Consider the following 25,029-nt stretch of genomic DNA (forward strand, 5'->3'; position numbering starts at 1 on the left):
ATTCCCAGAACTTCTACTGGAACCGCTGGAGCACACTGGACCAGAGCTTCTACTGGAACCGCTGGAGCACACGGGACCAGAGCTTCTACTGGAACCGCTGGAGCACACTGGACCAGAGCTTCTACTGGAACCGCTGGAGCACACTGGACCAGAGCTTCTACTGGAGCCGCTGGAGCACACTGGACCAGAGCTTCTACTGGAACCGCTGGAGCACACGGGACCAGAGCTTCTACTGGAACCGCTGGAGCACACTGGACCAGAGCTTCTACTGGAACCGCTGGAGCACACTGGACCAGAGCTTCTACTGGAGCCGCTGGAGCACACTGGACCAGAGCTTCTACTGGAACCGCTGGAGCACACGGGACCAGAGCTTCTACTGGAGCCGCTGGAGCACACTGGACCAGAGCTTCTACTGGAACCGCTGGAGCACACTGGACCAGAGCTTCTACTGGAACCGCTGGAGCACACTGGACCAGAGCTTCTACTGGAGCCGCTGGAGCACACTGGACCAGAGCTTCTACTGGAACCGCTGGAGCACACGGGACCAGAGCTTCTACTGGAACCGCTGGAGCACACGGGACCAGAGCTTCTACTGGAACCGCTGGAGCACACGGGACCAGAGCTTCTACTGGAACCGCTGGAGCACACTGGACCAGAGCTTCTACTGGAACCGCTGGAGCACACTGGACCAGAGCTTCTACTGGAACCGCTGGAGCACACGGGACCAGAGCTTCTACTGGAACCGCTGGAGCACACTGGACCAGAGCTTCTACTGGAACCGCTGGAGCACACTGGACCAGAGCTTCTACTGGAGCCGCTGGAGCACACGGGACCAGAGCTTCTACTGGAACCGCTGGAGCACACGGGACCAGAGCTTCTACTGGAACCGCTGGAGCACACTGGACCAGAGCTTCTACTGGAACCGCTGGAGCACACTGGACCAGAGCTTCTACTGGAGCCGCTGGAGCACACTGGACCAGAGCTTCTACTGGAACCGCTGGAGCACACGGGACCAGAGCTTCTACTGGAGCCGCTGGAGCACACTGGACCAGAGCTTCTACTGGAACCGCTGGAGCACACTGGACCAGAGCTTCTACTGGAACCGCTGGAGCACACTGGACCAGAGCTTCTACTGGAGCCGCTGGAGCACACTGGACCAGAGCTTCTACTGGAACCGCTGGAGCACACGGGACCAGAGCTTCTACTGGAACCGCTGGAGCACACGGGACCAGAGCTTCTACTGGAACCGCTGGAGCACACGGGACCAGAGCTTCTACTGGAACCGCTGGAGCACACTGGACCAGAGCTTCTACTGGAACCGCTGGAGCACACGGGACCAGAGCTTCTACTGGAACCGCTGGAGCACACTGGACCAGAGCTTCTACTGGAACCGCTGGAGCACACTGGACCAGAGCTTCTACTGGAACCGCTGGAGCACACGGGACCAGAGCTTCTACTGGAACCGCTGGAGCACACGGGACCAGAGCTTCTACTGGAACCGCTGGAGCACACGGGACCAGAGCTTCTACTGGAACCGCTGGAGCACACGGGACCAGAACTTCTACTGGAACCGCTGGAGCACACGGGACCAGAGCTTCTACTGGAACCGCTGGAGCACACGGGACCAGAGCTTCTACTGGAACCGCTGGAGCACACGGGACCAGAACTTCTACTGGAACCGCTGGAGCACACGGGACCCGTGCTGTGCGGTGGTAAAGAGGAAATCACAATGTACTTTCTGATCCGTTACACTCATGGTGGCGACATTTTCTCTGGGAAACTGATCCATCTGAAAGAACCATGAAGAGAGATTGTGAAGAGAGTTGATCTGCAGCAAGACAACAGTCCCCCCCCACCCAACTCATTTCCCCCGATAACTCCGTTACAGTTGCTCCTTCCAGTTCTGTTCTCACCAGATTCCCAGATCTCCTCACACAGTCTAAATTTACCATCTGCTGGGTCAGGTTCGGCTTCAGGAACCAGAACCTCCAGGCATCAGACCGCTCTCTGGTCCTGATTCAGGTGTTTCTTTATCCAGCTCATTAATTGATTATCTGATAAAAATAAACACAGTGATTATAAGCTGGACTAAAGTGGACCAATGTATTTGCTTAATGGGTTTATAAGTGGACCACAGAGAACTGGACTGGACCGTTTCACTAAAAGTTTCTTGAGATGAACGTGTTGTTAACTTGCACTGTTTAGATAACGCTGAAAAAAATAGAACTGTAAAACATTAATCTGATCCTGGTCACCAGATTTATACATGCATATATACATATTTATACTCAGTATATAAAATTCTACATAAATATATTCTGGGATTGTTGGCAGAATTTCCACATGCCACCTCTGCTGCATCCTGGGTGAAATGGGCGGAGCAAACACACATCTGGGTTTTTGGTGTGTACTCGTCTTCATCCGTACGTTGACTAAGATCAGTACTTCATCCTCAAATGACAACATTAACACCAGAACACACGTACAGACAAGTAGGCATGTGGAGAAATGGCCTCGATACAGGGTTTATGGAAATACTTCCTGGATTATTCAACACGCTATGAAGACTCTGCACAGTTCATCCAATCACAAGCTTTCAGCAGCAGTTGTAGCAGGAAGGCGTGAAATGTTCTCCTCCATGCTGCAGCCAGGGACCTGGTGCTGGTAGTCCTGCTCCGGATCCACAAACCGCAGGACGATGAGGTCATTTATTCACAATCAGGCATGATGTGTTTTTCTCTAAAGAGGAAAAACAATAAAGTTTCCTGCATGAGTCCAGCAGAAAGTGGACGTTATTTGAGGCTGTGAAGAGATGGGGATACACAGCGTCATACCGGGTGACATTGCACCGACTTCACCATGAGGAACGACTGATGTGGAGCTCTGCAGCGGCCTCTGTAGTGTGAATGTCAAACAGATGCCTGTCAGGATGGAAAAGCAGACGTGGATTGTGTTTTCTGAGCAGAAAACTGCAGCGCAGGCGTTCAGCAGCCGCTCTTTACGCGTTGCTCCCGACAACGTGCTTGACATTGTTTGCACGCTCCAAGCTCGTTTCATGTCTTTCATGTATCTTTGACATCAAACAGCTCTGAAAGCCTTTCTAGTCGCTGAACTTGGTCTTTTCCAGACTGTATCTGACTGTCTCTGAGGGGGTGCACGCAGTCTGATGCAGCGTTGTCAAAGGCGGCGCCGAGCCGACGCCATTAAAAATAGAAGCTAAAACGGATGTGGATGGAGGAGGAAGCATCTGCATGAGCAGACTGGTTATCTACCCACACACAGATCAGCCATCATCGCAGAGCTCAGATCACAGCAGAGCTGGCAAACGGAACAAGCTCATGTAAAAACCAAACAAAAAAGCAGAATCACGCTGAAAGGAACTACAGTGACGTTTAAACTGGGCGAGGAATTCTGCTTTAAGTTTCAGTTTCATCTGCAGGCGGACTTACAGAAACCAGTTCACTTCAGTCCCCTTTAGACCCGTTCATGGAAACCTGTTCATATGATCATAACGAGACCACCATCCGGACTGGAACCAGGAAGGAGTCCATCTTCTTGGACCAGTTAGGGGTGGAGAGGACTGGAAAGAGGGACAACCAGCAGAACTCTGATCCAGGATCCTGCTGCGAAAGAAGAAGAAACACATGAACGACCAGAAAACCAGATGTTTCTACATGGAGAGTAAAGACTGCAGAGAGGAGCCCAGTGCATCATGGGACGTCTCCCAGTGCATCATGGGGCGTCTCCCAGTGCATCATGGGGCGTCTCCCAGTGCATCATGGGGCGTCTCCCAGTGCATCATGGGGCGTCTCCCAGTGCATCATGGGACGTCTCCCAGTGCATCATGGGACGTCTCCCAGTGCATCATGGGACGTCTCCCAGTGCATCATGGGACGTCTCCCAGTGCATCATGGGGCGTCTCCCAGTGCATCATGGGACGTCTCCCAGTGCATCATGGGGCGTCTCCCAGTGCATCATGGGACGTCTCCCAGTGCATCATGGGACGTCTCCCAGTGCATCATGGGGCGTCTCCCAGTGCATCATGGGACGTCTCCCAGTGCATCATGGGACGTCTCCCAGTGCATCATGGGACGTCTCCCAGTGCATCATGGGACGTCTCCCAGTGCATCATGGGGCGTCTCCCAGTGCATCATGGGACGTCTCCCAGTGCATCATGGGACGTCTCCCAGTGCATCATGGGGCGTCTCCCAGTGCATCATGGGACGTCTCCCAGTGCATCATGGGACGTCTCCCAGTGCATCATGGGGCGTCTCCCAGTGCATCATGGGGCGTCTCCCAGTGCATCATGGGGCGTCTCCCAGTGCATCATGGGACGTCTCCCAGTGCATCATGGGGCGTCTCCCAGTGCATCATGGGACGTCTCCCAGTGCATCATGGGACGTCTCCCAGTGCATCATGGGACGTCTCCCAGTGCATCATGGGGCGTATCCCAGTACATCATGGGACGTCTCCCAGTGCATCATGGGACGTCTCCCAGTGCATCATGGGACGTCTCCCAGTGCATCATGGGACGTCTCCCAGTGCATCATGGGGCGTATCCCAGTACATCATGGGACATCTCCCAGTGCATCATGGGACGTCTCCCAGTGCATCATGGGACATCTCCCAATGCATCATGGGACATCTCCCAATGCATCATGGGACATCTCCCAGTGCATCATGGGACGTCTCCCAGTGCATCATGGGACGTCTCCCAGCAGCCAGTAGCAGCAGGACTAAAGGGATGGATCAGGGTCACCAATCAGACCTGACTAGAAGATTCATCAGGAAGGAAAGTTTGAAGATGATGTGAAGATAGAGAGGAGGTTCTGGTTCCTGAAGCCAGACTGGGATCTGGTTCTGGTTCCTGAAGCCAGACTGGGATCTGGTTCCACAGAGAGGGTCTGGTAACTGGAGGTTCTGGTTCTAGAACCTCTGGGAACCAGCAGGAAACCTTTAGTCTGAGAGAGAAGCTCTGATGGGAACATCTGGAACATCTGGAACCCAGATGTTTAAGCTGCAGCATCGTGGACCAGATGGAGACTTTCCAGAACAATCATGAGGAACTAGAGCCGTCCAGTCTGGAAGGAACAGATCCATGGAGCAGTTTTTCCTGCGTCTCTCCGAGACATGATCCTCATTCTGGGGACATTACGTAGATGGAACATGGAGGTTCCAGAAACCTGGTTTATATGAAGCCAGAGGACAGATCCTGGTCCTGGTTCCTCGCTGCAGAACCGGAATCCAGAGTAAAACCAGGCTAGCTGATGTGAAAAAGCTGAATCTGTTTCTTGGTTTTACTGGCAGCCATTCTCCTGCTTTAGCTTTAGCTACGTTTACAGACCTGTTGGTTCTTTACGTGTGACTCAGAAAAACCAGATTTTCTCTCTTTATTTTGTCTTTTTTCTTTTATTTGGATTTCTTCTAAATGTCTGGCAGCGTTCAGCCGACAGAAGGTGACACCATCCTGAACGCAGTAAAACAAAGAATTTTCTCTGTAAATGGTGCCAGCATCGTAAAAAGAAGGTGTTTATCCTGAAGGTCGTGGTTATCTCTGCCTCAGTAGCGTGTTTGTCTGAATCCAACCAGGAAGTCAGAAAGGTTTGTTACTGGCTGAATATTATGGTCCCAGTCACGTCTCACTCATCATGGCCGAAGCTGCAGCTCATCCATCGCCTCCTGGGCTGTTGCAGGACATTGTGGCTGGTGCTGGTTCTGACGCTCCAGCGCGCCATGAAAATACTTACCATTTACTCCAGTCAGACAACAGGAGGTCAGGACTAAATACATCCCAGTTCCCCTGGAGCTGGAAGAACGTCGGGCTGAATCCATCCCAGTTCAGGAGTTTCACCTCCGTCAAACAGTTTGAAAGAAAGTTGCTTCATCTGTACGAGATGTTGTCAGGGCTGGGCGGCGTTGACATGGAGACCTGCTGGATGTGAAAACTGATGCTACTGAGCAGCGTTTCTGTCTAACAGCACTTTTAATGGTTGCTCCCGGCAACATGATGGCTCTTCACTGCAAAAACTGAAATCTAAGTAAGATTAAAAATCTCAAACTGAGTACACATATGCTTATTTTTTTAAAGGTTAGATAATTCTTAGTTTTTATGCCAGAGAATTCCTCTTGTTTTAAGAGTATTTTTACTTGTTTTGGGAAGTCTTGACAAGCCAAATTTTCTTGTTCTGTTGGCAGATAATTTATCTTATTTTAAGCAACATTTACCTCATTTTTGTATTTTTTTTCTTGTTTTTTTAAGGCTGAGTTTTTGCAGTTCCTCCTCGATATCGCTAAACTTCAGCTTACAAGGACCAACAGACGACTTCGTAGCTGCTGGAAAATGTCAGGAACATGTAGCAACAGTGCTTGCATGAGCCGTGGAGACAAAGAGCTGCTGTCCGAGCGATGGAGCCGTGACACATCTGCTTGTTTTCACTTCAGCACGTACGTGTTTGCAGCCTGATGTTTAAACATCTGGCCTGTCAGCAGAGTCGTAGGAAGTGCCAGAGCTCGGAAAGGAAGGCAGCAACGTGGTTCCAGGCTGCTGTTCTTCTAACAGCAATGGTTTTATTCCAGTAACCTGACCTTACATGCGTGTTGTCCTGCAACATGAGGCGTGTGTTTACAAGGGCTGCAACTAACGATTATTTTAATAGTCGACTAATCTGTAAATAATTTGATTAGTCCCAATTATTTCTGTCCCGCCCACCATCTGAGCTTCCAGCTGACGCAGCTCTTTTTACAGGTTCCAGTATGTTTTACCCCACTCTCTCCATCTGCATCATATGAATGTCCCCCTGATTCCCAGTCAGTCCCAACATAATGTCCTTTAGTCAGTTAAAAGAACAACTCCTGAACCAGCTGAATATTAAATTTAAGATGAACAACTTACTTATTATGAAACATCCAAACTTAGCTATAGTGTCATATCCAAGCTGTACAGAATTTCCCTCAAAAGGGAAACAAAATATTTTAGCATCTTAATTTATTGCAGAATTGCATTGAAATGATCTTGAAAAAGCCTGTTTTGTAGGTAAACAGGGACCAGAATCCTTTAAAACATTCCTGAATCTAAACAGTGATCCGGCTCACCACCAGAATTAAATCACTTCTTCCTTTTCACATTTCCAACAACTCCTGAACAACTTCATGAAAATCTATCCATAACTTTGAGTTATCTTGAACACAATAAGATAAACGGCGGTAAAAACATGATCTCTTTGGCAGAGGTAAATATCGCACATCGCTAATCGCTAATGCTAACTTTGCCATCAGGAACGCTGGAAACCAAGACTCCAGGGTGCTTTCCTTCCAGATGCTCATGCATGACTGTCGTGCTGCCGTGGTACGCCAACTCTGCGTGGCAGACGACACATTTCACCTGTTTGACACTTTGTTTAGCATTAAATATCCCCAAACTATCCCGGGGGCTGATCCACTGGTATCAGTTTATTTATAAATCCTCAGTTGGCCAACCCTCCCTGCTTACTTCCATTCTTTACTTTCAGTAAAAACAGTGATGGCAAATTAAGCTCCACTAACTAAATTTTTTACTTATCTTTAACTACTGATTTACTTTTACTTAAAGCCGTACAGCCTTCGGCCATTTTGCTTTTCAGTTTACAGGGTCTAACAATGGAAACGTTTAAAACAGCTCGGTCATTCCACCTTCCTCCCTGACAAACAGGTGTGTGTTCTCTCTTCCTGTTATTAGCTGCTCCTTGGGTTTTGACTTCTGTTTGTCATTTTTCTTCCAGATTGTATAATTTGTAAGTTTTAATGGATGTTTTATTGTTGCCTCTCAGGTTGTCATTGCAAATGAGAATCGGTTCTCAGTTAACTGATCTGGTTAAATAAAGCTCATGTCTTTATTGTAATTTCACAAAATAAACCGGTGCATTTAGTTGTTTTTTTTTTGTTTTTTTTTTTACATAATCTGGGGCCTTATTTATGAAGCTGTCGCACGCACAAAACCTGGCGTACGGGATTTATCAAAACACGACTTGGCGGTAAAACGTCCCGACCTCCCCGCCAACTCTGACCCTGGTGTACGACAACATCTGGAGAAATGAGAAACGGCGACACCAAAGGCAGAAAATAAAACCAAAGAAAGTGTGAAATTTGATACATTTGTTCAAAATCAAATATAAACCTTTACGCAGAGTGCCGTACATTAACAGCATTTGCCAAAAAAAAAAACCGCACATTTGATATTGTTCCTCATCCACGTAAAACATCAACCACTGAAATCTGTTCTGAAACGAAGCAGTTCTACATGTTATAAAAACCATTTCACACAGTTAAGTCATACAGAAGCAGCCATGATAAAAGTCTAAATGAATAATTGCATTAAAATGACATGGTCGCCCATCATTAGTCTGATCAGGTGTTTCCTCCACCTGCAGATACAGAACATGAAGTGATGGTTGGATATAAAATGCACCCAAATGCGTAAAGGCGCACAGTGGCTTATCTGTCCCCGCGGATGAGCTTGGAGACTCTGGAGTCGAACCCGGCACCTTCCAAAAGGGAAGGGACTGACAGGTCGGGTCCGCTCCTTTTCCCAACCCAGAGCAGAGGAACAGAACGATGTTCTCCACAGCCAGACGTGGTGTAGCGGCCATCGGGCAGATGGCAGGTGGAGGTGCCTCCATGCCCAGGAGGAAACCTGTTGTACAGCTGCAGATGTGTGCAGATAGTGGAGACGCTACATAACATGCTACTAAATGACATCAGCGCTCTACCTGAACAATCATCCAATCTGATTGATTCCATTCAATTCAGCTTTATATAGCAGCATTTCACAACAATGTTGTCACAGGACACTTTACATACACATCATTTAGTGTAACAGCACAGGAGATGGGACCCAAAGGAACCAGAAGACCTCAGGACTGGTTACAGATTTTATTAACAGGGGATGAGGAAGCAGGAGACTAACGCAAGGATTGCTTGAAGTCCTCTTAGAGGATCCCAACTGGGTCTTGCTGGTGATGATAGGAGGGTAGTGAAGGATGGCACACAGGGAGAATCCAACTCCAGGGAAAAATGCCCAAGAAGGAAGAAGAGGAGTTCCTCTCACCCGAGATTGGGGGTTTGTCCAGAATCCAAAATCCAGTCCAAGGTTCATACACCAAGTAGTAATGCGAGGGGAAGAGGCAAGAGGAAAAGCTCTTGGCAGGCAGGTTCTTGAGAGAAGGGGAAACAGGGCAGGAATACAGGGTAATCTTGTGTTCACAGAAGGCTGGAAGCGAACAGAGAGAATCTGACGATCTGGCAACCAACAAGCCTGGGCCCGCTGCTTAAATAGAAGGAGGCACAGGTGGTAATCATCAGCTCATCAGCACAGGAGGGTGCCTTCAGGGACGACTGGGAAAAAATCATGACATTTAGTTTCATTGTGTTGTCAATCATCCTCTCACGTTGGAACCAAACGCTGCTGCTTTACGTCTAGAAGTGATGCAACACATCAGAGGTGGAGAATTCTCATTTATTCACAAGTTTATCTTTAGTGTGGTTTCTGTCAGGGTGGTGTTTATTCCTCTCCATCTCCTGCACCTCCTCCTTCATGGCAGTTATTGGACACCGCAGCTAGGACACGACCACATCTGCAGCGCTGCAACCCAGCTGGGACACACAGGAACACCAGTATGTTCCCAGTAAATAAACTGGAGTCAGAGACGTCTCATTTATGTCCGTTCATTTTATAATCTGAAACAAAGGAATGAAGCACTTCCAGCATCATCTGGAGCATTTTGTTCCAGCGTATCTCTGGACTCCTTCATTTTCCCGCCAGCTTCTAATCTGTGGGAGTGGGCAGCGCCCCCCCTTCCTCCTCCTGTGGACCAAGATGCACTTTCTCCCTACATTTTATTGTCTGACCACTTTATTTTTACTTTCTGGATAAGTCCGCTGGTCTGATGAGACGCTGACAGCATCTGTCCCCTGCTGACCTCCTCTGCCTTTCTGGTGGTGGTGATGTCCATCCCGTCTCCACCAGATAAAATACTTTTACATTTTACAACCTAAAACTTTAGAATTTCTTCCTCATTTTCCAAAAATGCCTCTTTTTGGCTTTCTGACTGCTGAAATGTCATGGAAATAAGCTCGATGAATATTTATCAGGGGTGTTCACCTGACCTTTTATGGCCAACATGTGGGAGTGACAAGATGTGCGCAACATTTAGTATTGATCCTGATTTATGAAGCGAAACAGGCGTGGGACGTGCTGCTTTGTAAATCGGGAAGTTTTTTTGTGCCGCATTTCCTGTTTTCCGTACGTACGCCACCTGGAGTCAGTGTTGCTACGCACAGTTTGATAAATGAGGCCCCTGGTCATATTGAATAAAACTTGACCACAGATTTCTGGATTGTTTGATTTAAGTGGCTGAAAAGATCAATTTTTATCATCTTTCATCGATTTACCAGTATTATTGGTAAGAAACAGGATGCTGAAAACCAATGAGGCGCTTGCATCGGATTGGTTCCTGATGAGACGTTCTCACTCCACCACTGGTCATCAGCCCAGCAGGGACCGTTACATTTTCAGCTGATCAGCAGCATTGATACAGGAAGACTCCTGATCTTATGCTAGGGGTCAGAGGTCAGGTTTCATCCAACATGATCTGATAACGTAAAAACAAAAACAAACAACACTTACACAAAAAGATGTTATTAGAGATCAGAAGTTTCATAACGAAATCAGCAAAGTTAGGAGAGAGATATAAAAAACATTTTTTTTTTTTTTTTTTACATTTTCTGCTCTTTTTGTTGCTTCAGAACCAAAAAGTCCTGCTGAGTCTGTAGGGCAGACGACACATCGGGGATTTATCATTGCACTGATGGATTCAGGATTCAATAGGATACGTACGAAAATTCGAGCTTTGGGTTCCATCAGAAATCTTACGAACATCCAGGAGAGCAGCCCGATTCCCATCGACCCGCAAAAATGAATCCCAAGACCTTGTGTTTATTTTACGTACTTCTGTGAGATCAGGTTGATAACTCACACATATAAAGTAAAATGACGTAACTTTCTGACCTTAAAATGACTGACTTGTTTTGGTGGCACAGTGACATCCATGATGTGCATTTGTTGTCCTGCTACATTCTGAGGAAGAGAAACTACACTTCACTACCTCTCCTTCCAGTCCTGCTGTATGCATGCTAGGAACTGGCTATCAACACATGATTTTGAACACCACTTTGGGCATGGCCATGGCTGATTCATAAACAAAACCTAATAGAGAGAAAGCAGAGCAGGAGCAAGAATCAACATCAGACTGACTTTTACCGGTTGGAGAGATCTCAGAGAAGAGACTGGATGAACAACGCTGGACTAGCTGTCGTTGGGGGACAAAACCAGTCAAATCCAGTCCTGCTTTTTTAACACCGGCGTGTACAGGTGTACTTATGATGCTCTGCTCTAAGCTTCTCATTTATTATATGGGTATTTGGTGATTGAGTGGGAAGTAATGAAGCTGTAAATAACAAATGTTTTGGAAGACTTCATAGAATTGAAGGAAACCAGTTCAGTTCTCCTACTAAACATGATCCTGATTCACTGATACAAGACCAGCAGTTTAGTACTTTAAATGTTTTTTATTCAAAGGCTTTAAATTATTTTGAACAGTGTAAAAGGTCACAATTTAAACAGAATAGAATTAAAATAACAAGAAAAATACCATAGTAAAAAAGAAATGGGTAAAAAGAAGAGCCACCACATTCATATAAAAATGTCCAACTGAATGGAAAATGCATTTATATCCAGGAAGTCAATGTTTAGAAGAAATATCTGGAACACAAAGCTGTGGGAAGTACTGAACATAACAAACATGGAGGGCACTATTCACCAAACTGGGTATTAAATAAAATGGAAATCAGATCTATGACATGAAACGTAACATCATTACAGTTATCACAGCAATAAAACATCTATTGTGAACGCTTACACAGTGCACAGTCTTAAGAAAATAGACAGCAGTAATGTGTATATATTTCAACATATACATTTTTACACTCATCTTTTCCTTTAGTTATACAGGGATAATAATAACAATAATTCTGCACATAATCATTTCAGCAGGTTTAATGATTTAAATGTTCAGGGTGAGAAGTTAGCTTGCTGCTGTTAGCTTGCTGCTGTTAGCTTGTAGCTGTTAGCTAGCGGCTGTTAGCGAGCTAACAGTTAGCTTACTACTGTTAGCTTGTAGCACTTAGTTTGCTGCTGTTAGCTTGCTGCTGTTAGCAAGTTAACAGTAAGCTTGCTGCTGTTAGCTTTCTGCTGATAGCGAGCTAACAGTTAGCTTGCTACTGCCGGGACACCAGAAATAAGTGCTGCTGTTATTAGAAAAATAGATTTCTGAAGGGGCTAAATGTTTACAACTGCATTGTTTTCCTCGTTTCTGCTGATAAGAACCATTTCCAACATGTTATTGCTACAAAACCGAAGAAAGGATGGATGATAGCATTTCAACTCGCTCACAAAGCTCATGTGTATTAAAGTGACACACAGCAGCATCAGAAATAAGTTTGTTCATCCTCATTTAGCTTTTGTTTTGTCCATGTTCAGCTCTGAAGAAATTAAAATGCTGCTGTGTTTTCTAACATAAACAGGTAAAAACTTGAAGTTTGTGTCCAGATTCAGAGTTTTCCTGTTGTGAAAAACATCTCAGAGCAGCGAGGGAAGGATGAAATGCAACAATTCCACACGTATGCAGCAAAACAAGAGGACAAAGTGGTGCAATCTTCCTCCAGGAAGAAGCAAAACTCAAATATGAAGTGAATTAAACTTACGACTGGATTCCTTCCTGATAACAAATCTCCACATCTCTGTGATAAACAAGAGTAAATATGAACCCCACAGATGTAAACACAAACATAACATAACTGAATTTAATATATCATAAAATCATATTTGATTCATAAAAGATTATTGAAAGTGAGACATGTTCCATTTAACATGTTTTCTTTTCTTTCAACTGCTGAATGATGAGAGTTAAAAAGTACATAAGTGGCTTATAAATAAAGTAGCTTTTTCTTGTAAATGGAGTGTCATAAATAAAATGTGTTAAAGCAAGAGGCAGGAGGGGATGATGATGGAGTCTCCAGCTGGGATAATCACCCAAACTGGGGCCAGATTCATGTGTCCTGTCTTGTCTTGTGCTGCTTTCTAAGGCTGACGTATTCCTGATTAGACTTTTTGATGGGTGAAAAAAACATTTTAGACATGTCCACGTTTTAAAGGTTTAGGTGAAATCTCAGACCTTTTAGGAGAAGCTGAGGCGTTTTCATCAGTGAATGGAGCTAAATTGTCACCATGGTAACCTAAGTAACAGAGGAGCTTTATCAGAATAACACACTGACCCTTCCATATAATATAGTAACTACTGGGTTTACAGTCTGACGTCCTTCAGTATAACGTATAAAAATCTTTATTCAGTTAGAGAATTAGTGATGAAACCTGAGGATGGAAGGCTGGAGACACTGGACTCAAAGCGATGGTGGGTCTGTGTGACGGACGAGGTGAAGTCAGTTCAACTTGTTCTCTAGGATTTACAGCATTAACATGAGAGGTGTTTGAGAGGGCCTGGTAAGAGGGAGCGTGGCAGTGAAAGGTAAGGGAAGGTGTGGCTGTTGAGAAGATGAGGGCGTGGTTGTTGAGAGGATGGGGGTATGGCAGAGGGACGACAGTGGCAGTTTAGGGGAGGGGGGCATGGTAGTGGAAGGAAGGGCGTGGCAGTTTGGAGGAAAGGAGGATGGGGGGCGTTTTTACGTTAAAACAAAGAAAAAGAAAGCTAAAACATTCTGCTAGACGTCAGCGAACAACCATCCAGGGGCCTGTGCACTTTAAATCCGGCCCTGACGCAGACTGATCACAACTCTGAGACTCCCCCCCTCACTGGAAGCCTCTGTTTTGGTTCAGACCTGTTCTGGGACTTCGGTCTTCAGTTTAGTAGAAACTCCATGATCCCACCACAACCTCCAGCTTGTTGTAAAGACATTATTTCCTCCTAGTTTGCGCAATTCATTACGGAGAGACTTTTTTTCTGGGTCAAATTATCTCATAAAGCAACATGTTTGTTTTGTTTGTCAACTAAAGTTAAAAAAAAAAGGAAAATGTTATTTTTCTGTAAAATGATCCTGTTAATCAAAAAAAAAAGAGCTTTTTGTTTTTCCTTTTCCAAGAGAATGTACAACGTTTCCAGAAACATAATCGGCTTTTCTGCTCTTCACATGATTGTTACGAGTCAGTAAACTTTGGTACATAAGTTATATGTTGCATCGGTAAGTGATGTCAGTTAATCTGCATCAGAGGAACCGCTAACACGAGGCGGGAGCCTCCATGCGAGCTGCACGGCGCTCTGAGCGTGATGGCGATGGACATCCCGGAGACACCAGGAGGAAAAGTCCAAACAGGTTCACACACCGGATTTAAAACCAAATCCAACATGAGTTCAGACGAAACGATCCCACTGAGAGATGCAGTATAATGTAATCGGTTTTGGTCTGTGAGGAAGAGGAGCAGGAGGAAGGAGGTGATTGTCTGGTGCCGATAGAAACCTTTGTTAAGATACAGCAAGACTGTACAGCGACACACACACACACACACACACACACACACACACACACACACACACACACACACACACACACACACACGTCCAGACTAATAAGTTACACATCAACACAACAATGTTTCCAGGTTTCAGAATTTGCTACATGCCGCTCAGACCTGGTCTGGAACCTGGACTGCATCCGTCATGCGGCTGGATCTCCTCTGAGATGTTGCTACTGGTACTGGGACAGGGTTTAACTGGTTTAGACTTTAGCTTCATCACAGCATGAATTACCAACTGGAAAACACTTAAACTGGTCAATGGGACGCAGCCAGGAAGTAGTCTTATCCCAGCGCTGACCGGCCTCTGGAGCATCTTATACATGAAGGAATTTCTCATCTTATGAGGGAGGGGCGTACTTATGTAGATTTCCATCCCAGTTCCGGCTTGATGGGTTTTGGTGGTTTTAGCTCAGCATCAGTGTAGAGTTTTAAACTGGACTCCAGTATCCTGACTGGAAACAGACAAAACCAGCTGGTTGACACTTTGTTGCTACGTCACACAGATAAAGATGATATCAGACCAGGACGGAGGTGACGGGATGGGTCCAGGTCTCCTGGTCTCCTGGGAGTCCGCGATGGGATTTTCCTCCCAGTAGAGCCTGTTGGGAACGTCTGACGAGGATTCAGAGGAAGTGCATAGATGAAGCAGAAGCAGCCTGTCCCGGGAGGGTTTCTGACCCCCACCCCTCTTTTTACCTTGAGTACAATTAACTGCAAATATAAACAGAAGCCTGATGAAGACGACACAGGACAACATCCAGCAGATCACACACACACACACACACACACATACACACACACACACAAACAGGACGGAGTCAGATCTGCACGGCTGTCAGTAGGGCTGGACGGTGAAGAGCGTGGACGTCCAGTGGGTCTGCCACACGGCTGACTCCACGTCATGTGACCTCTGCGAAGGCGATGTGATTCTAGAGAGAAACAGAGCAAAAGCAAGGTCAGGGGGCGGAGTTAGGGGAGGAGTCAGCTGACTGGTGGATTAGCATGTGGCTAACGCCGCTGTTAGCATCTCAGTTTAAATGTAAACAGAGAAAAAGTTTTAGAAAGCAATCAGAGGTGATGTCACAGATCCATGAGCAAAACCAGCTGAAAAACTCCAGAATTCCCATTAAAGCCACGGACCACCACCAGTCTGAACCATGGCAGCTACAGTCAGCATGTCAAGCCTGACCCGTTGGCACGGAAACGGGGCTAAACGTCCCAAATCCAGCCCAGCAGATTGGAACAGGAAGGAGCATCAGAGGAGTTGCAGGGACGATTCTCATACTTCCAGAAGGATCCGCTTCCGGTCGTTTGCTGAAACACTTTGCTCATGTTTCAGTGATGAACAAAAACATCTGGGACCGAAGCAGAACCAGCTGTTTGTCCTGTGAGTCGGTTCAGAGGGGATCTATCTCCCTGCAGCTCCTTCCTGACACTTTAATGATGGCTAACCACCAGCCTAACAGGCTGAGCTGCTGGTTATGGTTCATTAATGACCCAGTAAAGAATGATTCTGCCCAGTATCAGTCTATGTTTGATCTGGTTTAACATGAACCATGACACTGACTGTGTCCTGTCAGGGATGGAAGTCGGAGCTGGAGGTAAACGACTGCAGTCGCCGCGGCAGCAAATATCTGTCACACACATGCTTTTCTCTTCTGATTATAGAACCAGACAGAAACCTTCTGAGTCATTTCTCAGGACTACAAAGCAGCTTTTATCTTCCATGTTCATCTGGAGCTGATTTTCTCTGTGAAATTATGTCTATGTTGGAGATGAAGACGACTTGTGTTCAGACAGCAGGACAGAAAGAACTGAAGCACTTTTCAGAAAAAGTTGTGAAATCATGACATTAGCATAAATCTCCAGGTCAGAACCATCTTTAACTGCAACTGAACCATCTTTAACTTGATGTCTGACTTTGATGCTAAAATCTGATTTAAAATCTGTTAAAATGAACGGCAATAAAAACTTCCTGTAAAAGTTGTTTCAGGCCAATAAAAATAATAAGACCACGCCCCCATCAAAAGGCCACGCCCCCATCAAACGACCACGCCCGTTCATTTTACATACGCAATCAGTCCTCATCCTCCCTCACATTTATCCTTCTATCTTTCATGCTCCCCACTCACCCATCCATCATCCATCCATTATCCATCCATCCATCCATCAATTATCCATCCATCCATCCGTCCGTCCATCCATCAATTATCCATCCATCCATCCGTCCGTCCATCCATCAATTATCCATCCATCCATCCATCAATTATCCATCCATCCATCCGTCCGTCCATCCATCAATTATCCATCCATCCATCCGTCCGTCCATCCATCCATCAATTATCCATCCATCCATCGTTCCATCCATCAATTATTCATCCATCCATCATCCATCCATCCATCAATTATTCATCCATCCATCCATCAATTATTCATCCATCCATCATCCATCCATCCATCAATTATCCATCCATCCATCCGTCCGTCCATCCATCAATTATCCATCCATCCATCGTTCCATCCATCAATTATTCATCCATCCATCATCCATCCATCCATCAATTATTCATCCATCCATCAATTATTCATCCATCCATCCATCCGTCCATCCATTACCCATCCATCCATCAATTATCCATCCAACCATCGTTCCATCCATCCATCCTCCCATCCATTATCCATTCATCCATCATCCAACCATCGATCATCCAACCATCCATCCATCCATCATCCAACCATCCATCTATCCATCCATCATTCATCCATTCATTTCTTGTACATTCAAACATTATTCCCTCCATCATCTATCTGTCCATCCTCCTCTTCACCTTTCGTGTCTTCCTCATGTCATACAATAGTCTTTCCTGTATCCTGTAACCCACACCCTTAATCATACACCCTGCATCATGCATCAAACGACCAGCTTTCTGCATCATTCATCCTGCAACATATAACCTTCATTCTCCTTCAAACACCCTGCATCCTGCATCATACAACCTACATTAAACATCATACATCCTGCATCCTAAAACCTGCATCCCCCACCCGGCATTCTACAGCATACACCCTGCATCATACATCATGCATAATACACCCTGCATCCCACAAACCGCATGAAACATATTTTTCCATCCGACTTTTTAAATGTTTTGGTATTTTTAATCACAAACTAAAAAAATATTTAATCTTAAATTTACCTTGTTGTTCTTTTCAGATACCAGTTTAATCAAAGTCAGGATGTAAATGAGTCACATCTCTTAAGTCCTTTCAAAATGTTTCATGCAGCATCCCAACTTTTTCAGAAAGTGGATGTTAGATTTGTGCCTGCTGTGACATTTAGTTCACTGTGGCATGTTAAACTCAGCACTGTCTTCAGGCAGTCCTATTTTTAGAGCAGGCGCTTTTACCCCGAGCCGTCACAGCTGAGGTTAAAGTGAGACATTTTCTGCTCTTTTTAAGGAAAATCAGCAAAGCAGGAAGCTGTGAAGTCAGTTGTCAGATGTGGCCTGTACATCACACAGTCTGCAGTTAAATGGGATTCTTGTTAGCAGAAGGAAGAAGAAAGGTTAGCAGACACACCAACACGGCAGATCAAGGAGGTAACTGCAGGAACACACACCAAAACACACACCAAACTCTCTGGACAACCTCTGGTCAGACTTCGTTCTGCACAAACTGTTTGCTGATTTTCTACAAGTGGAAAAGTTTTCACATGAAAATAAATTAAACTAGAAGATTGTTGGGTTTTTTTTAACCCTGATTGGTCCTGTGATGGAAACATGGGTCTTTAGTCTACCTAACATTCTCTAGTCTTCATAAAAAGACACATCTGTAACCTCTGATTCAGGACAAACAGCGCGTTTCTCAACCAACCAGGCTGCTGAATGTAAACACCGGTTTCCTGCCAGGCATCTGCATCGGACACCTAAACCCAGCAGATGAACCAGGTCCTGCTGTGTTGAAGTGAAATCTCTGGTTCTCAGGAATCTGATGCTGTTCTGACGCCTTGCAGGAAACATGCAGCTACTCGGTTCTTTCCTGGAGGTTTTAACGTGTCTCTGGGATGCTGATCTAGTTTCACTCGGCTCTCTGAAACGGGGAGGATTTATGAAGGCACAGAATATGTTTACGAAGAGAAAAGGACAATAAAAAGCTACTTAAGGCAGCTGGAAACAGCCCTTTTGGCTGAATTATGTTCAGCCTGGTTCTTTAATCCTTCATACTGTTTCAGCATTCAGACGGCTCCGCACGTCTCTGAGGATTCAGTCCAGGAAAAAAGAACCATTTTTATTTACTACTGAAGTCACACAGACTAAAATATCTCAAACTTTTCACATTTACTGTTGTGTAAAACTACAAATGCTTCTGGTTTCGTTCTGGTCCAGTGAACTGATGAAAACCGGAACACTGGGTTTTATTTTTGCAGAACTAATCAGAATTTGTTTTCAATCATTCCAAAATGTTACTAAACCTTAAATCTGAAGGTGGCGCGCATTGTTTAGAAACAGCAACAGCTTCAGGAACTCGTCCTGTCGGGGGCGGGGGGGGGGGATAATGTTGTGGTGAGTCTGAAAGAAACGATGCGCCTGAAACCTGAAGCCCAACGGAGCTCCATTCATTTCTGCACCTGAATCCAGTTGGAAGTTTCGGTGTGACCCATGTCCATACACACAAACCAACCCATCGCCATGGAAACCAGGTGCCAGACTGGACCAGATCAGTCACACAGCTCTGAATGCAGCAGGAGGAAGTCTGAGGTTGAGTCCGGAGATCTGGTGTGAACCGCTTCACGGCTTGGTTGCCTGTTTTTCCGGAGATGCTGGAACCAGCTGAGACCCTGAAACCAGTCCAGAAAGGCCTCCAGACACGCTTTAATGAAGCCAGACCCCTCATCTTCATCATCTGTCTCCTGCAGCACAAGCATGTACCAACACCAACGAGTCATCTCTGAATGTGTGTGTGATGCTCAAGTACACGTGTATAAACGTTTATGTTTATAAAAGCCATGAACCAGGAAGTGTTTACGGAGCGTGTGCAGGAGCGTGGCGTCGTCCCAACCTGTGAGGCGATGTACTTCTCCAGAGGACTTTCCACTCGGCCAACGTTCAGCATGGCGGGCTGCTGCTCCGCCGCCGACTCCTCGCTCAGCAGCAACTTGCCTTTGAAGTTGTGAACCACACACACCACCTGCAGGAAGAAAACACACACTCAGCGAGAAAACTGACGTCCTTCTGATTGGCACCCAATGAACAACCCCCCCCAACACCCCCTCCCCACAGGTAAAGCGTCTGTTTCCTCACTTCTTCCAGTCCAGTAATGTCACTGGTCAAGCTTACGTCCACCGACACGTCATCTCTCTCAGCCAACAGCACTGGTCCACTCCCAGTCTGCAGCTGGTTTGCATTACTGGTTTACCAACCAGTCCCATCAGAATCTGCTACTGGTTCAACTCTCTGCAGCCCGTTTCCAGAAACTCCTGTCAAATCAAGGCCGTTCTGCAGCAACTCCACTGGACTTTTCTTGTTTTATTTATTTATCTTTGGGTTGACGTCTGAAGGACGGGTAGTCAGAAGGAGAAAGAGTCCTGGAGACGGAGGACGAAACAAGGCAGCATCCTTCATGTGTCTTCGTCCCCTGTGTGGTGGAGACTCTGCTCCAGAGATGCTCTGCAACCATCTGACTGAAGCCGAGACCAGTAACCATCAGCGGCCATTAAAATAATGCAAGCAGTTACAGTTACTGGTAGGTTTCCAGTTATTATCTGGGCCAGCCGGAGCGTTATTAAGCTATAACAAAGTGGTTCAGGGGTCATCAAACATGTGGATCAGGCTCCAGAGAGACCATGCTTTCACCTCATGGAGAACCTGTGCGATGTAGAGAACTTGTCTTCACACAGAGGTCAGACTGATGAAGAAACGCTGGAATCAGAGCTAAAAGAAAGCAAATGAGCCAATGAGACGCAGTAAACTTCGAGTCTCCACCTCAGGGTCCGTTTCCAGCAGGATGTGCCACTTAGGGCCAGATGTAAGATCCCAGCTTGCAACACTAATGTGTGTGTACAATCTGAATCCTGTTTGTGGGGCTGAAGCTCCGTTTGCAGGTGATTTACTCAGAGTGATTAGCATAAATGGACAGAAGGTGGAAACGTGTTGCAGGCTCTCTGTTTAGATGAGGATTTTACACATTTCATGGTTTGCAGCACGGCGAGTTTGGAGAGAAAACATGACCTACAGCAGAAAACCTGACTTACAATAATAAACAATTCTGTCAGTAAAACGTTGTGAACAGGAGAGGAAGTAAAATGATATAAAAACATTAGAAGTGAACAAAAGAAAAATCAGCATATAATAAATAAATAGGGGTGGAAAATCAAATAAAAAAATTGAATATCAGGATTTTTTGCTTCACAATTTTAAAATCTATTTTTTTGTTAAAAATTTGATTTTTTTCAGATAAATAAAATAATCTATTGTAAATTTTTTGGCATGTTCATTGTTTTTATTGATCTTTTTTGACTTGTCTTTTTGGGCGCTATAGCAGGTCTAGCTAATGTTTTTTTTTTTTTCTGCATTGAAATCAAGAAAAATGACGAGCAAAAACAGGTAAAAAATCCACTTTAGGTTTAATAGGTCAGGTTTACCCGGGTTAGAAAAAGTGAATCTTTTTCTAACCCGACCGTTTAAATGTAATTTAATCTCGAAATCTGCATATTTAGGGGCGTGTCCTTTTGATTTACAGGTACCCGACCTCCCGCTTCAAGTAAGGAGAATGTAGAACAACCGTGGTTCTTAGCCGGTTAGCAACGTGATTTAGCTTTAGCCCGCTTACCTCCGTTAGCTGGCTAGCTCCTGTTATCTCCAGGTTAGCTCGGTTAGCTCTTAGCTACAGAAAGCTCGGAGTTCGCTGGATGTCAATCATCCACCATGACGCTCACAGCCCCCCTCTCAGCTCCACCTCTTTGCCCATATTTGTATTTTCCAGGCGAGACGACACGAATGCCCCTGCCAAGATGGTGATGGTAGGAACCGCCCACCGAGCTTCAATTCAGCTCTTCAGAAACCTACAGGTGATGTCACGGAGGCTCCGCCCATCTTTTATATGCAGTCTATGGGCAACACAGGGCATTTAGGACATGGACAGCACATCTGGAGGATCCCATCTGTGACATAAAATATCGGCTATCTGCAGGTATGCGTGACTCCTCTCCATATCCACCCAGAGTTCCTCCAACAGCTCCAACAAACTGGATCAGACATATGTTTTAATGATTGTTTCCTGGTTCATCTCTGTGTCTCCTTGTTTTGTTTCTACGTCTCCTTCTTGTGACAATAACAGCAGCCATGTGCACATTGCCCTTTAGAAATGTGTTAAATATAGACACAGTTTCTATCACAAACATAGATCTCAGGTTTGATAGATCACTTTGCACCTGCTAAATTATTATATTGACATTTTCTCCTCCCAACACAGAGAATAGCGTGTCAACTCCCAATATTGCATATTCATTGTGGCAGACAAACTAACTGGATACAAATGTGCTAGTTTCTGCCTTTGAAAGACGCAACCCTCAGTGCGCTGTCAGTAAATTAGTTTGTATTTTGGTTTTTTTTTGTATGTGCTGTGAGTTTGTACATGTTTTAGTACACCCATTGCTTTATTAAATCTGGGCCATAGACTTGTGTTCACTCCAACAGTTTTAACTTAACACTAAGTTTACCCATTGTAAAGTCAAACAGTGCATGCATGTCTTCATACTGGCATGACGCCTCACACGGTTGCTGCATGTCACCATGAGAATCTCTCGTTCCACCACAACCCATAGCTGCTCTGCTGGATGTAGATCTGGTGACTGTGGAGGCCGTTGGAGGACAGTGAACTCATCGTCATGGTGGAGATGATGTGAGCTTTGTGACATGGTGCATCATCCTGCTGGAAGTTTCCATCAGAAGATGCTACACTGTGCTCAGAAAGGGATGGACATGGTCAGCAGCAGGACTCAGGTAGGCTGCGGAGGTTAAACCATGTCATGTTGGTACTGATGGGTTGTAAATGTAGATTATGATCCTGCTTCCACCTCCAACCAGCACTGATTGCAACCTACTCTCCAGTCCTGCTTTTTGACAATAAGAGCCGCCACACAAAGTCTGATACAGTTATGTGGAGGCTGTCTCCTGTCCTCAGCCTCTACAGAACAATGGAAAGCTGTGTTATCCCAAACCAGCTGATAATGTTGCCCATCTGCACCCAGAACGTCCCACAGAGGAGATTTACTGTGTTGCATCCAGTCAAGGTCAGTAAAACGCTGCTCCCAGTATCCAGACCAGACACAACTAGACTGATCCTCTTATTTGTTATTCACTACCTTGTGTGTCCCAACACATCCAGCATGCCCACCCCCCCCAGCCTCATTCCCATCCCATCACATCCAGCATGCCCCCCCCCAGCCTCATTCCCATCCCATCACATCCAGCATGCCCCCCAGCCTCATTCCCATCACATCCAGCATGCCCCCCCCCCCAGCCTCATTCCCATCCCATCACATCCAGCATGCCCCCCCCCCCAGCCTCATTCCCATCCCATCACATCCAGCATGCCCCCCAGCCTCATTCCCATCCCATCACATCCAGCATGCCCCCCAGCCTCATTCCCATCACATCCAGCATGCCCCCCCCCCCCAGCCTCATTCCCATCACATCCAGCATGCCCCCCCCCAGCCTCATTCCCATCACATCCAGCATGCCCCCCCCAGCCTCATTCCCATCACATCCAGCATGCCCCCCAGCCTCATTCCCATCACATCCAGCATGCCCCCCAGCCTCATTCCCATCCCATCACATCCAGCATGCCCCCCCCCCCCCCCCAGCCTCATTCCCATCCCATCACATCCAGCATGCCCCCCCCCCCCCCCCCAGCCTCATTCCCATCCCATCACATCCAGCATGCCTCCCCCCCCAGCCTCATTCCCATCCCATCACATCCAGCATGCCCCCCAGCCTCATTCCCATCACATCCAGCATGCCCCCCCCCCCCCCCCCCCCCCCCCCCCCCCCCCAGCCTCATTCCCATCCCATCACATCCAGCATGCCCCCCAGCCTCATTCCCATCACATCCAGCATCCCCCCCCCCCCCCCCCCCCCCAGCCTCATTCCCATCACATCCCATCCAGCATGCCCCCCAGCCTCATTCCCATCACATCCAGCATGCCCCCCCCCCCCCCCAGCCTCATTCCCATCCCATCACATCCAGCATGCCCCCCCTCCCAGCCTCATTCCCATCACAAGCAGAGCTGATGCGTTACCAGGAAAGTGGCGATGGCCGTGCCGATGATGAAACCAGCGATGACGTCGGACCAGTGGTTGCGGTATTCAGCCACACGGTTCAGCCCGGTGAGGAAGGCCAGACACATGAGCCCGAGGGACAACACCGGCTTGGCCAGGCGGGTGCCCTTCGCCTGCACAGTGCACGTCACATACATCTGCCAAGAAGAAGAAAGACAAGGATCAGATCATCCACATCTTATTTATAAAACTTATGGTCTACTGGAACTACACACGGCTGGGAAAGCATTCCCTGCCGTTACCTGGTCTTCACTACACCTGGACTCAGGCCAGGGGCCTCATTTATGAAGCTGTTGCACAAAACCCGGCGAACGCCAATTATAGTCAACTTTTGGGCTTTATAAAAACACGACATGGCGGTAAAACGTCCCGACCTCCACGCCAACTCTGACCCTGGTGTACAACAACATCTGGAGAAACGGCGACACCAAAGGCAGAAAATAAAACCAAAGAAATGGTGTGAAATTTAAGACATTGGTTCAAAATCAAACAAACTTTTACACAGAATGTTGTACATTAACAGCATTTGCAGAAAAATAGGAAAATGCGTATTGATATTGTTCCTCCAGCACGTAAAACATCAAGCAGTAAAATCTGTTCTGAAACGAAGCAGTTCTACATGTTATAAAAGCCATTTCACACAGTTAATAAATCGCACAGAAATATAAAGGTATAAATAAAGAACTGCAATTAAAATGACGTGGTCGCCATGACAACAGCCCATCATCAGGCTGATCAGGTGTTTCCTCCACCTGCAGATACAGAACATGAAGTGATGGTTGGATATAAAATGCTCCCCAATGTGGCTTATCTGTCCCTGCTGGTGGACATGGAACATGGAGACTCTGGACTCCAGTCCGGCACCTTCCAAAGGGAAGGGACTGACCGGTCGGGTCCGCTCCTTTTCCCAACCCAGAGCAGAGGAACAGAACGATGTTCTCCACAGCCAGACGTGGTGTAGCGGCCATCGGGCAGCGCCCGCTAGTTGAGAAGAGAAGGAGTTTGTTGGACAACGGCGAGCTGAGCGGTATGTTTGTCTGTGGTGCAGACAGAAAGCAGGACTTCTGGAGG

General features: G+C 46.4%; 1 protein-coding gene across 1 annotated transcript in view; it reads right to left on the reverse strand.

Annotated features, from left to right (window-relative positions):
• Nucleotides 1–15,453: 15,453 nt before the first annotated feature.
• plppr5b (phospholipid phosphatase related 5b) overlaps nt 15,454–25,029 on the reverse strand; it is a gene marked incomplete at its 5' end in the record, with an annotated part of 80,883 nt that continues 71,307 nt past the window's right edge. Inside the window, 3 exons of the mRNA XM_079259376.1 lie at nt 15,454–15,549; nt 19,679–19,807; nt 23,919–24,095. Coding sequence (XP_079115502.1) covers nt 15,520–15,549; nt 19,679–19,807; nt 23,919–24,095 — 336 coding nt within the window. The 3' untranslated portion in view covers nt 15,454–15,519. The remainder of the gene's footprint in view (nt 15,550–19,678; nt 19,808–23,918; nt 24,096–25,029) is intronic.

Source organism: Telmatherina bonti (genome assembly GCF_933228915.1).
Source record: "Telmatherina bonti genome assembly, chromosome: 20".
In the NCBI taxonomy this organism is placed as follows: Eukaryota; Metazoa; Chordata; class Actinopteri; order Atheriniformes; family Telmatherinidae; genus Telmatherina; species Telmatherina bonti.